This window comes from Mus caroli, unplaced genomic scaffold (genome assembly GCF_978045245.1).
Source record: "Mus caroli unplaced genomic scaffold, Mus_caroli_1 scaffold_2, whole genome shotgun sequence".
Taxonomy (NCBI): domain Eukaryota; kingdom Metazoa; phylum Chordata; class Mammalia; order Rodentia; family Muridae; genus Mus; species Mus caroli.
The window spans coordinates 158134961-158152662 of NW_028227257.1; the positions used below are offsets into that span (position 1 = coordinate 158134961).

At 40.0% G+C, this 17702-nt stretch overlaps 1 protein-coding gene across 3 annotated transcripts in view; it reads right to left on the minus strand.

The window, feature by feature from the left end:
* Positions 1-13551, minus strand: part of Pdss1 (decaprenyl diphosphate synthase subunit 1) — a 47252-nt gene extending 33701 nt beyond the window's left edge. For 2 of the 3 annotated variants that reach the window (XM_029474073.2, XM_021156204.3), the window contains exons 1-4: positions 13296-13551; positions 7051-7115; positions 6522-6642; positions 907-1037 (exon numbers count right to left, since the gene is read on the minus strand). In XM_029474073.2, coding sequence (XP_029329933.1) covers positions 907-1037; positions 6522-6642; positions 7051-7115; positions 13296-13427 — 449 coding nt within the window. In that variant the 5' untranslated portion in view covers positions 13428-13551. Of the gene's footprint in view, positions 1-906; positions 1038-6521; positions 6643-7050; positions 7116-13295 lie in introns of those variants that run through there. The other variant, XM_029474075.2, reaches the window with a different exon arrangement.
* Between the last annotated feature and the right edge of the window lie 4151 nt (positions 13552-17702).

Here is a 17702-nt window from a genome sequence, read left to right on the forward strand (position 1 = left end):
GTTCTGCTTGCCACATAAGGGAAAGTGGCTTAAGTGTTGGTTAAAAGGTTTCACTACATATGCAGAACATACTGTGAGCCCCTAAAAGTCTCAAGTTTTGTGGAAGCCAACTCTAAGCATGGCATGCCATGTTGAACTGATTGGCACAGTTACAGAGCACTTTAGGCAGAGAAATATCTGCTAAGAAGCAACATCTGTTGCTCATTTCCACAGCAGCATCATTAAAATTAGTGGTAACAACTTTGAGGCAGTCTTTAAAAGTACCATCTAGCTCATCAGAACACAATCTACAAGAGTCTCTACCAGCAGGTCACTTGACATCATTATAAAGACATTTTGGCAATATGGTAGTACTTCTAACATGAAGGGGGCTACAGCTCAGTGGTAGAGTGCTTGCCTTACTTTGGATGATCCATGCAAAGCAATAGGAAACTTAAAATATTTCCTTTAATGCTAAAATATATACGTTTTGATGTTTCAACATTTTATCATACTGATTTGAGGATAATCGGTCATGTTTTCTTTAAGCATTTCTCTTCTGCAAAATGACGGTCATAAGAAAGCACTCAATCAAAGGTATGTCCATGGTAATAGCACAGTGTAACATTAGAACAAGTTTTGGGTTAACTGTCTATATGTATAGTGGTTAAATGAACAGCTACACATCTTGGGATTCTTTACTTTCTAATGGGAAACTAACTGGCTTTCAAATGTTTCTAATATATTTATTTGCAACTCAAGTTTTCTGTAAAACGACGCTTATTTAGTGAGTCAAATTCAGAATCTACACATGGTTTAGTGAAGTCTTAGATGCTGCTTCTTAAGTGAGCAATTAATTAATAAGCTTATGAAAGACAACTTTCCAAATTAAAAAGAACAACAAAAGCAGGAAATAAAGTAACTGACCGGACATTATTATGATGAATATTACACGCTCGAGCCATTAGCACCACAATAATCGGTCTAAAGGCTTTTCCTTTGCCATCGAAGTAGTATTCGGACATGTCCTTTAGTTCTCTGGTGGAGATGTGCAGCTCCTGAAACACAGTTTCCTTCTTGTTAACATGGTGTTTCAGACATGCAGACAGGAATCTTGTTTTCATCAAAACTTCAATTTTATTTTAGTGTACTCATTTCAAGTGAGACATTCAACACAAAAAGTATGTGTGGCTTTGCCCCAAGTGGTATGGTATTAGTACTAGGGCAAGTATTGTCATTTTTCTGATGGGTAGCTAGTGACCATAGGATGAAAAACTGAAAGAGGGGAGGAAGCAGCGAGGAGGCAGAGGACAGACAATATAATGGGTAGGATCCTATGAAGCAGATCAAGAATCTCCCCAGTGGAGAGTCAACAGGCAAGAGGACAGACAGCTAGGATGAAGCACAGATCAGGAAGTGTGTCTAGGCTGTATTTAGCAGACGGCATTTCAAAGGTTCACAGAAGAAATGTAGAAAAGGCATGGTTAGCCGGGCGTGGTGGCACACGCCTTTAATCCCAGCACTCGGGAGGCAGAGGCAGGCGGATTTCTGAGTTCGAGGCCAGCCTGGTCTACAAAGTGAGCTCCAGGACAACCAGAGCTATAAAGAGAAACCCTGTCTCGAAAAACCAAAAAAAAAAAAAAAAAAAAGGCATGGTTTACTTAACTGTGAGAAACTTGCTATTGAGGTGGGGAGAGATAATTTAGCGTTATTGTTATCTGAGTTATGTTCTTGCCGTGAAGCCCTAGATGGCCTTGAAGCCAAGATCTTCCTCCTTCTACCTATCAAGTGTTGGGAAACAGGAACATACCACTATGCCTGAGACAAACATTTAAAATATAGAATCTTTTAAAAGCCCTGAAGAAATTAGGAATAAAAGGAACATAATAATGTTTCCAAAAAAACCAAACTAAAAAACAAAGCAACCTGAGTCAAGACCTCAAAGTATACTCCAGAGTTATAGTAACAAATCACAGTACTTGGCACAAAACCAGAGATCCTTAAAGTGGAACAGAATAAACAAAAACCAATTTCTAACACTAGTCTAAATGGGGAAAAACTCAAAAAGCCCTTTTTCTAAACTCAGAAAAGAATATTTATTCATTTTCTCCATTCTTACTCAATACAGTGCCTAAAGTCTTAGCTAGATGCGTAAGATGAGAAAGAAAGAAAAAGATACAGATAGAAAAGGAAAAGGCCAAATTATCCCTAAATACACTTCATGTGATCATATAAGACTCTCAAGATCCCATCAGAAAACTCAGAAATGATAAAAGTTTCAGCACAGTAATAAGCCTAAGCAAAGAAGGGGAAGAGCTCTACAGTGAAAGTTTTATAGCAATAAAACAGATACTAGAAAATGGAAGGCTCACGCATGGATAATGAAAACGGCTATACGTGAAAAGCTATAGATTCAATTCAATTATACTCAAATTCCGAGTTACATTTATCTCTGTACTGAATGATCACTGAGCATGCACATGTTGCCACGACAGATGTGAAGGCAACATGTCAGAGTTGGTTTTCTTCTTCCACCAAGCAGTTCCTGGGGGATTCAACTCCAGCTGCCAAGCTTGGCTGCTGCACGTGCCCTAAGCCATTGAATAATCTCACTAGTCCTCTAATTATATTTTAAACAGAAAAAAAAAAAAAACCTTAAAATTCATATAGAAGCACAAAAGACCCAGACAGTCCAAGCAACCTGAGTCCAGGCCTCAAAAGTACTTGGCACAAAAACAGATATCCTTAAAGTGGAACAGAATAAAGAATCCAGAATTAAACCCACGGTGCTACAGATGCTTGACTTTTAACAAAAATGCCCAAAATACATATACAAAAATAAAAATCCTTTTCAACAAACAGGGCCGGAACAAAGGAAATACACATATAGTAGGATAAAACTGGAGCTCCGATATTTATCTCCAAAAAGACAACCAATGAATCAAATACCTTAACATAAGATCTGAAACTCCAAAACTGAAAATACACAGACAATGCTTTAAGATATACATAGCTGATGATTTCAACAGGACTCTAGTTGCTTGGAAAATAATAACAAAAACTGACACATGGGAATGCATTAAAATAAAAAGCTGCAACTCAAAAGAAACCAATGAGTGAAAAGACCCTATAGAATGGGAGAAAATCTCACTAGCTATATATCTGGCTGAGAATCAGTGTTCAGCATACCCTGGTCACGCTAGCTAACAAAAAACAACAAATGCTTGTGGGGATGTGTGTTCATATGTGTAATCCACATATTGTTGACAGTAATGTAAAGTAGTCTAACTACTATGAAATTAATATGAAAGTACCCACTCCTCAAAAACAACCCCATAAACCACAAGTGGAACTTCATATGATCTAGTGATGCCACTCCTGGGTAGATACCTGAAGAACTCAAAAGTCAACATAGCACAGAGATACTTTATATCCATGTTACTGCAACAGTATTCACAACAGCCAAGTATGCATCCAGACTATGTTCCCATCAAGAGATGAATGAATCAAGATAATGTGATACCCATATAGTATGGAGTTTTATTCAGCGTTGAAGAATGAAATTATGCTGTTTACTTTATTAAGTGAAACAAAACAGACTCAGAAAAAAAAAAAGATGTTTTTCTCTCACTTATAGATCCTAATTTCTTTTTAAAAGTAAACACATGAAACTATGTAGAACAGCAGGGAGAAAGGGGAAAGGAGTAAAGTGTGTAGGACCAAAATGTGTGATGTGCTTGGAAAATAAAACTATGGGGAAGATGGAGAGCAGAGTCAAGTGGGAGGAGGAAGATAAAAAAGACACAGGCAATGCAAAGTATATAATTTATGAAAATATAACAACGCCTCTGTTTTTGCAAATAATATTCAACAAAACACAAGCATAAAAAACAGGGGGAAAAGCTGTATATGGTAATGCATGCTTATAACTCACTAATTCTAGCCTGTGGGAGGCTGTAGGAGGATGGTATGAGTTCAAGTATGAGCTGGACTACATAGTAAGACCCTGCCTCAAAAACAAAACAAAGCAGAAAAAACAAAAAACAAACAAACAAAAACCCACCCAAAACCAAAAGACTGATTCAGTGGGCAATAAGTTGGTAACAATAAAAGTCCAGAAAAAGGAAGAGATTGGTGTGGGGCAGAAACTGGGACTGCTGCATGGGGATGAGCTCCACGAAACCCTGGCTAGGTTTGACTTAATAAGAACAGAAAGGGTTCTCCATGGGTGTGTACTTGTTATATCTGCCACTCAAGATACACATAGCTTGAATCAGAGCCACCCAAAGTTATAGAGTGCAATTACTAAGATAAAGGCACAGGTGTTAAAAATAAGCATGACAACACAACCCTTGCACACAAGGAGTCCAGGGTCTAGATGGGACAAGATGAATACCTACAGTTAATACAATATAGTATAATGGGTAATATCACTTCGGGTAAAGAAAACCACTCTGGGAACACACAGAAAGGCTGGTTCAGGCCAGAAGAGATTAAGAGAGAAGCAGAAGGGAGGATATAGTGCGTCCTGGAACCTGAAGGGTTCTGGAGGCAAGAGATAGACTAGAAGGTCATGGAAGAAAGGACAAGAAGGGTCCAAGGGCGTTTCCAAGGATCCTAGGTGATCCTGTCAAAAGTCAGAGATACCAGGGAGGAAAACAAAACACCAAACCAAACTGTATGGGGTGGGAACAGCATTCCAAACACATTAAGTTTGACATAGTTATAAATACTTCATGGAGTAGTATGCTAAGTAGTTGGTTATGTAGGTTTACAATAGACAATTCAACCTGAAATAAAGCTATCTGGGGGATTAAAAATAAAAATGAATACACACACACACACACACACACAAACACACACGGGAGTGGGGATTGTCAGAAGTCCAAACAACAGCACAGTTAAAGGGGTTAGGGTAGATGAGATAAAAGAAGATTACAGAAATCAACACAGGATGGCCTAAAGACTAGGTGACTCAGGAAATTATGGAAGCTACATGAACAGTTTCAAGGAAGGAAAATGGTAGTGAAAAGGGTTAAGGCAGGGGAAGAACAAAGCATTCACTGCATTCAGTGAGAGGCAGCTCCTGTGAGTTGAAAAGGAAGGCATAGGCAGTGGTGGGGTAATGCAAAGGGGTTCAGATACTGTGGGAAAGGAAGGAGGCTGACACAGTGTTAGGATGGTCCTTCTGAAAATGAAGATAGGCTGGGTGTGGTAGCATATGTTAATAATTCCAGCATTCTGGAGGCAGGAGGATGGTGAGTCTAAGGCTATCTTGATACACAGGAAATTCAAAGTCTGCCTAGAGGTGTCATAGTGAGAGCTTACCTTAAAATAATCTAAGTAAACAAACAACCCAGAATATGAAAGACAGTGGTAGAATACTTCTCTAATCCTGCATTCAGAAGGCAGAACAAGAAGACCATGAGTCCAAGTCCAGCTTGGGCTACACAGGGAGTCTCTGCCTCAAAACAAAGCACCACACAAGGGCTTGGGTACTACTATGTGATAGAGCACTTGCCTAGCATGTGCAGAGTCCTCTGTGACACTGCTATTCTGTTGTGAGGCATTAGGCTAGAGTCTTCAGGGAAAAGACGGTAAATTCTAAATGGGGTACTAAGTTGACAAAGAGTTATAGGAACATTTTGGAGAAGGATTTTATTCATTTTTATTTTTAATTTGTGCATGCATGCCAGATAACAACTTTGGATGTCATTCACTTTTCCATTTTGGAGACAGAATCTCTTGCTGACCTGAAGCTCACCAAGAAGGATAGGCTGGCTGGCCTGTGAGCCCCAAGTACACATCTATCTCCGTCACTGTAACAAGAGTAAGCTACCAGGTCCAGCTTTTTAATATGGTTTTGGGGATCAAACCCAGACCCTCATGCTTTCACAGCAAACATTTTTCTAACTGAGCCAGATCTGTGGCCTGATTTGAGTTCATTTTTCACTGAGCAATTCACATCAGTGTTCAGAGGCTAAGGTCATGGTTTGCTTTGACATGTGACATTATGAGAGGCCCAGAAGAATAGGTTTGCCATACTCCAATCCATACACTGAGCAGTGTTATATAGTCCACATGATATATACATGTATGCTGAAAGAAGGAAGTCATATTTGGAGCAGCTTAGCAATGGCATTCAGAATTAGATACTGAACAGGCATATGCTTCCTGAACCTATTTCTTTAGTTTTCCAACTCTACACTACAACTTTCTGTGCAGTACCATGTACTCCATCCCCCATACAGTCCTGTCCAGCATCGGGCTCACAGTTGTTCCTGAGTAACACATCAAACTCAGTGGGCACTGGCATGGCTGCCTTTTCATTTGTTTGTTATTTGAGACAAGGTCTCATGTGGTAGCCTAGCCAAGCTTAGAACTTACTCTATCACCCTGACTAGACTTGAACTTGCAGTGGTCCTCCTGCCTCAGCTTCCCAAATGCTGGATTATAGGTGTGAGCCACCATAAAATGGCTGCATTGTGTGTTGATTTCTAATTCTAAAATGTTACCAAGTTTCAGGAAAATAAAAGCCTTACCTTTCTAATGTCTTCATACAGACCTTTCAAGTCTCTCCAGCCAAGTTTAAAAGGATCACTGTATTTCTCACCACTCTGAGTTTGACGACAACAGCACATTGCTGGTGTCCTTTGATGAAACCTGGTGAGTAGAAATGCACATGACTCCACTTTTAAGTAATTCAAACACATGTGTATTTATATGGTGGAAAAAATGAAGCCAACTTGCTAGAAATCAAATATGAATCTGCAAAGGTCACCATAATTCAAAAATGCATACTGAATTCTAATCTTGCTAAATAATACATTAATAAGTGATTTTAATGAATGGGACCTTGACAGCCAACATTGGAAAAAAGACTATATTATGTTCATTGTATTCTGAGTAGAACTCAAATTCTACTATATTCCTAGTTTTTGAAATAGCAGAGCTCATGTAAAGCAGACTATCTTGACTTTTCCTTACACATTTTGTCAGCTTAACCTAATAAAATTAGAAGTTTACTAGCAGTGATTATCTTTGTAGCTCTAATAAGGATTATAAACTTACTGTGATATACTATGCATATTTGGGGAGGCAGACATTAAAATCTTCATAAGACTAAAATAGGGTATCTGTAAAACAAAAATATGAAGAAGCCTTTAAGAATATTCCTAGAAACTCATTCATAACAACAAATATCCCCATAACTCAGAACAAAAGGTATTGTTCAGTCAGCCACTTATAAAAGGCTGGAAATCTTCGACAGATTTTTAGAAGGACAATTAGAGGTTCCCTTACCTGATTATAAAGGTAATGTGCCATATCAGAATACAGGAATTAGAGGAAAGCAGAAGTCAGTCCCAGAGTGGCAGGCCTGTAATCCCAGCTACTAATGAAGCTGAAGTAGGAGGATCATAGGTTCAAGGTTGGCCTAGGCAACAGTGAGTTCAAGGTCATCCTGAGCACTTTTAGTGACCCTACCTCAAAATAAAGAGAGCTAGGGGATGCTCAGTAGAAGAGCAGTTGCTTTGTCCTCAGAGGTCAAAGGTCTAATTCCCAGCAGTGACAAAACAGAAAAAGCAGAAAATAAAAATATCTGTAATAATACATCCATTCCTCTAAAAGCTGAGTCCATATTTGTTAAGCTGTGTCCATATTTGTTTCTACCTCTCTACACCAGAAAAGATGCAGCAAAACAATTTCTTTCCATTTAACTAAGACTGGTCAGCAGGATTCTCTGCTGAATTGTAAACTCCTTTCCATTTAACTAAGACTGGTCACAGAACAGGGAAGCCTAGGTTATCTTTTAAATTCTCAAAACACACAAATGCCAAAAGTATCTGGGATGGTTAAGAAAAGATTTTTACCATTAAGGAGGAACTGACATTTACACAATGCTGCCTATGTTATTGTTATTAAACATAGTTGGAAATGGTGCTTCAGGGTAAGTAATGTTTAGTAAATGAATGGACTACGAGTACAGCCCAGGTAGACTATGTGCTTTGATGATACAAACAAAACACTAGCAACCTCAGGGGCATTGTGATAATGTGATCAAGGATCCAGGAATCACCTGGGCATGGTAGGGGTACCTGTGATCTCAGCACTGGGAGGTTAAGGGAGCAGGTGGACAAGTTCAAGGTCAGCCTGGAGTACATAAAAAAGGCTGAAAGAGAATATTAAAGAATTACAGGGCTGGTGTGATGGCTCAGTGGGTAAGAGCACCCGACTGCTCTTCCAAAGGTCCAGAGTTCAAATCCCAGCAATCACATGGTGGCTCACAACCATCCGTAACGAGATCTGGCGCCCTCTTCTGGAGTGTCTGAAGACAGCTACAGTGTACTTACATATAATAAATAAATAAATCAAAAAAAAAAAAGAATTACAGTTTAACATTTCTAAACAAATACTGATTCTAACAATTAATATTACTAATCTTTAAAAAAAGAGATTTATTTTTATGTGTATGGGTGTTTAGCCTGAATGCATGTATTTCGGGTTGACAAGGTTATATAGGGACATAATGAATTTATGATACAGGCATGGGAACGTCCGATGCTGTTATTTTTCAAGAAGGGGATCTGGATGCCAACAACTGCCTTTCTCAATTTCCAGCGAATAGTTAGGGTAAATGATGTTCCCATACTACAGATGTTCTTCAGAGGATAAATGATGCTGTACTTTATATTACCTTGAACATACTGGGCTGTGAAGCAGGATTCTCTGCTGAATTGTAAACTCCTGTTATCAAAGGAGCTGTGATAAAAAAAAAAATGAGTCTTGTCATGCATATTGCATTCAAGTGCTTGGTTGCCTCCAGTTCCCTGGCTTCCTGCTTCGGTTCTCCTGGACAGATCAGGAGGCAGGAGAATCAGGAGGCAACTTGGCCAACTTCTCCCAATGTCTATACACCACATATATACAGGGCCAAGGAGACCAGAAGAAGGTGTTAGAGCCCCTTGGAACTGGAGTTATAGGCCATGTTGATGCTGGCAATTGAAGGCAGGTCTTTCAGAATAATGGTCAGTGCTCTTATCTACTGTCTGTAGCTTATATATTACTATTCTTAAAGACAGGATGAAAGCATTTTAAAAACTAATTTACTAATCTAGTCTGGCAAGGGCTTTTATATAAAATATGTGAAGACACTTCTTGAAAAAACGGATGAATATGAAAATAAAATGTGTGTTTCTTGATAATAAAGTGTTATATGTTTTAAAACCTTTTTTTTTTTTCTTTCAAAGAGCTTCACAACTACAGTTTTGTTTGTCCCATGACAGGATCTCACTATATATCCCCAAGCTGGCTTCAAACTCACAGATTTACTGTCTCTGCCTCCTGAGTGCTGAGATTAAAAGTATACACCATCATATCCACATCTGGTCATAACTATGTTTTTAAAATTACACTTATTCATTTATTTATTTTGTGTGTGTATCTTTTTGTACATAGGCACATGCCTTGGCACATATGTGGAGGTCAGAAGACAACTTGAAGGTTCTCCTCTTCTACCATGTGGATCATGAGGCTCAAATTCAGGTCATCAGGCTTGACAACTGAGGCTTTACCCAGAGTCACCTAACCAGCCCACTTATTTTAAAAGTTAGAAAACCTGGATTCCAGAAAAGTTAAGGATGAAGAACTGACTGACAAGCATGATTATAATTATAAGCAAAAAATACCCTCAGAACTGTGTATATTGTTATCTCATTAAAAACCTCTATGTAGAGCCCGGCGTGGTGGCACACACCTTTGATCCCAGCACCCGAGAGGCAGAGGCAGGCGGATTTCTGAGTTTGAGGTCAGCCTGGTCTACAGAGTGAGTTCCAGGACAGCCAGGACTACACAGAGAAACCCTGTCTCGGAAAAAAAAAAAAAAAAAAAAAAAAAAAAAGCAAACAAACAAAAAAACAACCCCTCTATGTAAGCACCCAAAAGTAAAACACACAGAGACAAAAACAGGGTTTAGAAACACAGGAACCAGCGTTACAACTTGTTATTTTGAACCAAATAGGATTGGGGTATATGTGTGTGTGTGTGTGTGGGGAGGCTTGCTTTAGTTACTCATTTTTAGTATGTATTTTCTGACTTTGCCTGAACGAACGATAAATTGCTTTAGCTGTTAAAAGAACACAAATGTTGACTTTGCTAAACAGTGGCCAAGAAGACTGAGGTCTGTTGTCTCCACTACTGCATTATCTATTCATTAAAATATTAAGAACATTTATGAGCTACAGAAAATTATAATGCTCCCACAACATAGCAAGAGTTCTCTCTTTTGATTTTACCATAGGACAGCCCACTTTCCCCCCTTTTGGGATGGACATCTTGATATGTAGCACAAGCTGCCTTTGACCTCACAGTCTGGCTGAATCAATCTCCATAGTAGCTAGGATTACAGGCCACTCTTTAGACAATATACTTACTTCTTTTGGTCTCCTTAAGTAGTTCATATACAAATGTAATGCTTTATTATGGAACATATAAATAAGGATCATGCCTCCCACCAATGCTTTAAGACAGTATCTTATTACACAGCCCAAGTTGACACTGAATTGATCCTTATGCCTCGGCCTCTCAAGTGTTGGGTTAGCATTAGTGTACCATTCCGCCATAGCAAGTGACATCTTAATGGAAGAGTTACAGCTTTCAATCTAAGAATTAAAACTGCATGATTAATACAGGGTACTCTGCCACTAGGTAGCTTAAATACTGTTAATTGTAGTCTTTAGAGGACAGAGCTTGGTGAAAATATCAAAAATTTCTGGCTGGGCCACTTTGTAACATTTTTGTCTATATAACTACTCTTAGAAATTACATATATAACCGGGCGTGGTGGCGCACGCCTTTAATCCCAGCACTCGGGAGGCAGAGGCAGGCGGATGTCTGAGTTCGAGGCCAGCCTGGTCTACAAAGTGAGTTCCAGGACAGCCAAGGCTACACAGAGAAACCCTGTCTCGAAAAACCAAAAAAAAAAAAAAAAAAAAGAAAGAAATTACATATATATGTAAATATATATATACACACATATACACACACACACATATATTATACATACACACATTATACATAGAATACTCACACACACATATATTATATATATACACACACACATATATTATACATACATACATACACACACACACACATATATATATACATATATATATATATATGTATATATAATTAACTTGGCTGAGAATCCAATGCACAGCATATATTTATTTTTATTTACTCTGCAGTCCTTGGGCTCAGTCCTTTGCAAATGACTGACAAATGTTCTACCACTGAACTATAACTATTAGTTCTACAGAAACACAAGATAGTATCTATTCAATTATATTCTCAGGTCCTCAGTCAACCTGTATTCTACTTGGAGCTACCTCAGGGCAGTGTTTTCAAAGGGAAAGAAACATGTATTAAAATGAAGCTGTACAACCAGTTCTGGGGCTCACTGGGGATGGCAGTGAAAATTTTTCCACTTCAGATTCTATTCCCTCTCTATATCATTTACTTGCTTTGAAAGGCAACTCTGCCCCTTAAGATGTTTTTAAGGTCTCATACAGCCCAGTTTGGCATTCAACTCACTCTGTAGCCAAAGATTACCTTGAACTCCTGATTTCTACCAAATGCTAGTATTGCAGACCTAGTTGAGAATTGACTTTTTAAAATAAGAGAAAGTGCTCAATATGAATTAAAGACAAAATTGGGTGTGGTCACTTAGGTCTAATGCACTGCTATAGGGATAGGGATGGGGGTGGAAACTGAGGCAGGACTACTATAATGTATCTGGGGCCATGCTTAGCTTGACGGTAAGTTCTAGGCCACTCTGGGCTAGATACAGTACGATACCATGTTGGAGAAACAAATTTGTTTTAATTATTGTCCCTAAGTCTTGTAGTCCTTGAGAGACCTGAAGTAATGAAAGCACTCATGTCCGAAGTAGACACCTGAATTCTAATATGTTTATGGCAGAAAGTATTAACACATGAAGGAGAAAAACATGATGATGGATGGTCAAGTAGTCTCCCTTTTTGCTCAAGGAAACTGATATGGATGCCAATGACAAAGATTCTTTCCAGAAAAACACTCTTCACAGATGAGGTTTCTTTTCTTTTTCCTTTCCTTTCCTTTTTTCCCTTCCTTCCTTCCTTCCTTTCTATGGAGATAAAATCCCAAACCCTCTAAAGTCTAGTTTACAGTATTAAAATGGATCCCTACAAAGCCTATCTTCCTCTAAGATTCTTCCTACATGCTCTCTTTCTCTTATTTGTTATTCTTTCTATTTAGAGCAGCTTGCATTTTCTCTCCAAATTCTTTTCTGGATAATTTGTTTTATGCATCTTGTTTAGTACAAACCACATATTTATAAATGCTACACATCTCCTCCTAGTATAGTGTTTGATAAGTACACTGCCATAAGAAATGTACCAAATCGTACTAAAATTTAAGAGGTGGGTGATTTTTTTTTAAAATGAAAGATGAATTACTTATACAATTACTCGGTGGCTGGAAAGGTCTCCAAAACCCAAAGTGAAAAACCTCTAACTTCAAAAGTCAGTCTGCAGATACTGCCAGGTAAAGCACACAGAAGTGAGAGTCATTTACTGGGCTAAAAACCAAAAGAAAATGAATTTGTAATCAAACGCAGTAGGAGACAGTTTTAAGAAAACGCAACTAGGTGAGATGGCTCAGTGGGTAAGAGCACCGGACTGCTCTTCCGAAGGTCCAGAGTTCAAATCCCAGCAACCACATGGTGGCTCACAACCATCCGTAAAGAGATCTGGCGCCCTCTAATTAGATAATGATTTTACTTCAAAGAAGTCATAGGTCTCTCATGACACCCTTAGGCTATTCTCCTTCTAGTGTCCTTCCAGCGCCTTTCAGGCGTGCGTTCTTCTTGTAAGCACCTGCAGCACTGAAGTCCACCCTGGCTAGCATCACTTTGCGTCGCTACAACACCCTTTCCGAATTTTGAGGCTAACTGGATCCGAAACCCGAAATTGCTAGGAAAGTGAAAGCAGAGGTCCCTTTGGCTCTGGTTGTCCTCCCGACACACCCGGGTCGCCCCGGCATCTCTCTTAACAGGGCTGCGCTCCGCCGCTTCCTCTACCTCAACCCCAATGTCTTCTGGATGCCCGGTCAGCAGCTCCACACTTCAGATCCCGCGACTAGTCCCACTTCCCGGGTGTCCCACCCAGTGGGGACTGCAGGCCCCGGCGCACGTGCGCATCCTCCCATTCATTGGATCGCGGGCTGTCATTGGCATGGTGACCTCTACGCCGCGGACAGCGCGCGCGTCTCGGCCTCACCTGCGCGCGGGTGTCCGAGGCGGCACGTGTTCCGAGAGGCTCCGCACAGCCAGGTCGTTCCGGCCGCGGGCTCCCGACCGCCGTCGGCCTCCAGGAGCAGCCACGCCGCCAGCACGACCAGCGCATAGCCATGGTGCGAGTCTGAAAGTCGCGGCGGGCCGTAGCTCCGCCTCTGCCCCAAGCCCAGACCCGGAGCCGGAAGCTGGGCACCGGAAGCGCGAAGCCGCACCCAGTTCCCCACTCGGTCGCCTGTCCTCTTCAACCCTCCTCGGAGCCACTGGCTCTCGCCGGGAACCGCGTCCGCTTTTATCCAGAAATGTGCGTCCGAGCTGTTGTCCTACGCGGGACAAAGCGTACAGAAATCTGGTTCCGGCACCTGCTAACCCGGAGGCCATTGTTTTCGCAATGCCAAGCTCCGAATGGACGTGCCAACTTCCTCTAATTAGTCTACACTGTGGGTTATTGTGAAACAGAAGCTAAGTTGACCTTATCTCTTAGCTTTTGGACTCTATCCTGAAAGCCTTAGAGATGTATACATGCATAGTTTGGCGGTTTTGTTAATATCTGGATATGGGAGACCAAATCTTGGATGTAATGAACTACGCAAAATTATTATTTTTTTTCGTTATATTATCTCGCCGTGTAGACCAGATTGACTTTGTGTAGACCAGGTTGGGTTCAAATCCACCATCCTGCCTCAGCCTATTGCTGCTGAGATTACCGACCTGCGTCCCCATTTCCAACTCTATTTGCTAATGCATATAATGCAGCTCAGGATGCTCAAGAAAATTTTTTATTGTCGTTGTTTCGTTTGTTCATTTTGCCTGTCGCATGTCGGATTTATTCCGATGTTGAAACAGCATTTTTATAACACTTTCATCGAATGATTATACATACTCGTAATCATTCCGCTATAATCTTAGGTGGAGGCAATGAGAGGCAAGCGCCAGGGAGACTGAAGTTTACTGTGTTCCCATGTTGACGTTTTTTTTCCCATTCATTCATTAATTCATTTTACATCTCGACCCCCCCCCCTCCTCCCAGTCTCCCTCCTAGGAAGAAATAAACCAGCTGTAATTTTCTGAATCATAATTTTTTTTTCTTGTTTTGCAACACACTTAAAGAAGGTTAATCCTAAAGTTGAGCTCATTATTTTCATAATAGGTTTCTATGTTAAAAATGGAGGTTATACATGTATGAAACTATCAAAGATAAAACGTTTGCAGTTTAGGGTTTTGACTGAGTGGTTGGGTGTTTTCCTAGTATGCAGAACATCCTGGGTTCCTTCCCAACACCACAAATTACTTAATGAATGAGTGAATGAAATAATCAAATAGGTAGGCTTTGCCTAGAGAAGTGTAGCAATAAATACTTTCATTTTTTTTTGACAATGTTATGACCTGTGGTATATTGTTATTGGTAATCTCCCTTGGCAGGTAGGGAAACAGGAATAACCCACAGCGAGAAGGATAGCAATCCACAATTCTGCTGGGCATTTTTTAATGTAAAAATTATCCAGATTAAAACAAAAGCCCTGGCTCTTAAAAAGAAGTTGTAGTGGGTTGTGGTATAAGCAAAAGAGCATGTTCCTAGTACAGTCAAGTCCCAGGTTAGACCCTCAGTACCAACACAAACACAAAATCATTGAGCTGTAGTATCCAAGATGCAAGATTAGCTAGGAAATATATGTGAAGTCATTTAAGGCTTCTAACACTGCTGTGTAGCTAAACTCTGACTCCTAATAATCTATCAAGAAGACACACATAATTCATAGATGTTTCTTTTGACCCAACTAGGCTAGCCAGGAGAGGGCGTCTGATCCTGGAGCAGGTGTTTGGGAGCAGCTGAATATGGGTGCTGTGAACTGAATTGGGTTCTACGACATAAGAACCTAATATAAAATATGAAAATAATGTGTTCAACTTTAGGTCCAACATTTTAAAATATAAGTATGGTGCAAAACAAGAAGAAACATGATTCACAAATTTGCAGTTGGTGTCTTCCTAAGAGTCAATATTTGAAGGACATGGTTAGTTTCTTCAGTCTCCCTTGCATTGTCTCTAATCCACTCCTTAGGGTGTTGCACACAATCTAGATAATATGTTTTCTAAGCAGGCCCATGATGAGGCACTCTGTTTCCCCCCCTCCCCCTGCCCAGGTACCAGCCATAAAGTGGATCTAGTATAAAATGAAATGAAGTTTGTTTTAGGGCATGGGAAGGGGGGTTGAGAAGGGAGTAGAGGCAGAGAAAGAGAGGGAACATGGGGGAGGGGAGAGAGAGAGAGAAGGGAAGAGGCCTACAGAGATCACTAGAGATGGGGAGAGAGGACAGGGAAAGAGAAAGAGGCCAGAGAGAATAAAAAGGGAGGAGGGAGTGAGGGGGAGAGAGCCAGACAGAGAGACTGACTAAACAGTTCTTTTATAGCAAGCCTGGCTTGGACCTGAATGTTGCTTGGTGACTGTTGGGCAGAGCCTAGAAGAAATGCTAAAACTAGAAACAACTTTGATCTCTGTCACTGCACTTGTGTAAATGAAACAACCAGTCTTGACAGGTAAGAACAGGTACAATTTGTAATTAAACCATTTTTAAAACTGTCATCTTAGTTTTGGAGGGTTGGCTAGGCTTCTAGACATTTTGTCATATTGATGATTTTATTGAAATATTTTTGGTAGGCCCAATAGTCAAGGAAAACTTATAAACATACTATCACATAATATTACATATATTTCTTGGTTCAGGTACTCCATGAAACATTCAAATGTTATTAGATAAAAGATCAGTGAATTATCAACACAACCCTACCTTAAAAATGCTACTGATGTCATTCTGATGTACATACATGTACACCTAGATATAATGGAGTGACTTGAAATATGTTAAATTGTTAGAATGAGCTATTTTAATGATACATATTCTCACTTGTTTCATTCATATTTTTTACAATAAAAGCATTCATTATCAGAAATAGGAAACATTTTTAGATGAATGAGATATTTATTTACATTTGTTTTGTTTTGTTTTGTTTTTTTTTGATTTTTAATATTTTTATTACATATTTTCCTCAATTACATTTCCAATGCTATCCCAAAAGTCCCCCATAGCGCCCCCCACTTCCCTACCCACCCATTCCCATTCTTTTGGCCCTGGCATTCCCCTATATTGGGGCATATAAAGTTTGCAAGTCCAATGGGCCTCTCTTTCCATTGATGGCCGACTAGGCCATCTTTCGATACATATGCAGCTAGAGACAAGAGCTCCGGGGTTCTGGTTAGTACATCATGTTATTCCAACAATAGGGTTGCAGATCCCTTTAGCTCCTTGGGTACTTTCTCTAGCTTCTCCATTGGGAGCCCTGTGATCCATCCAATAGCTGACTGTGAACATCCACTCCTGTGTTTGCTAGGCCCCGGCATCGTCTCACAAGAGACAGCTATATTTGGGTCCTTTCAGCAAAATCTTGCTAGTGTATGCAATGGTGTCAGCGTTTAGAAGCTGATTATGGGACGGATCCCTGGATACGGCAGTCTCTAAATGGTCCATCCTTTCATCACAGCTATGAACTTTGTCTCTGTAACTCCTTCCCTGGGTGTTTTGTTCCCAATTCTAAGAAGGTGCACAGTGTCCACACTTTGGTCTTCATTCTTCTTGAGTTTCATGCGTTTATCAAATTGTATCTTATATCTTGGGTATCCTAAGTTTTGGGCTAATATCCACTTATCAGTGAATACATATTGTGTGAGTTCTTTTGTGATTGTGTTACTTCACTCAAGATGATGCCCTCCAGGTCCATCCATTTGGCTAGGAATTTCATAAATTCATTCTTTTTAATAGCTGAGTAGTACTCCATTGTGTAAATGTACCATAATTTCTGTATCCATTCCTCTGTTGAGGGACATCTGGGTTCTTTCCAGCTTCTGGCTATTATAAATAGGGCTGCTATGAACATAGTGGAGCATGTGTCCTTTTTACCGGTTGGGACATCTTCTGGATATATGCCCAGGAGAGGTATTGCTGGATCCTCCGGTAGTACTATGTCCAATTTTCTGAGGAACCGCCAGACTGATTTCCAGAGTGGTTGTACAAGCTTGCAATCCCACCAACAATGGAGGAGTGTTCCTCTTTCTCCACATCCTCGCCAGCATCTGCTGTCACCTGAATTTTTGATCTTAGCCATTCTGACTGGTGTGAGGTGGAATCTCAGGGTTGTTTTGAGTTGCATTTCCCTGATGATTAAGGATGTTGAACATTTTTTCAGGTGTTTCTCTGCCATTCGGTATTCCTCAGGTGAGAATTCTTTGTTCAGTTCTGAGCCCCATTTTTTAATGGGGTTATTTGACTTTCTGGAGTCCACCTTCTTGAGTTCTTTATATATATTGGATATTAGTCCCTTATCTGATTTAGGATAG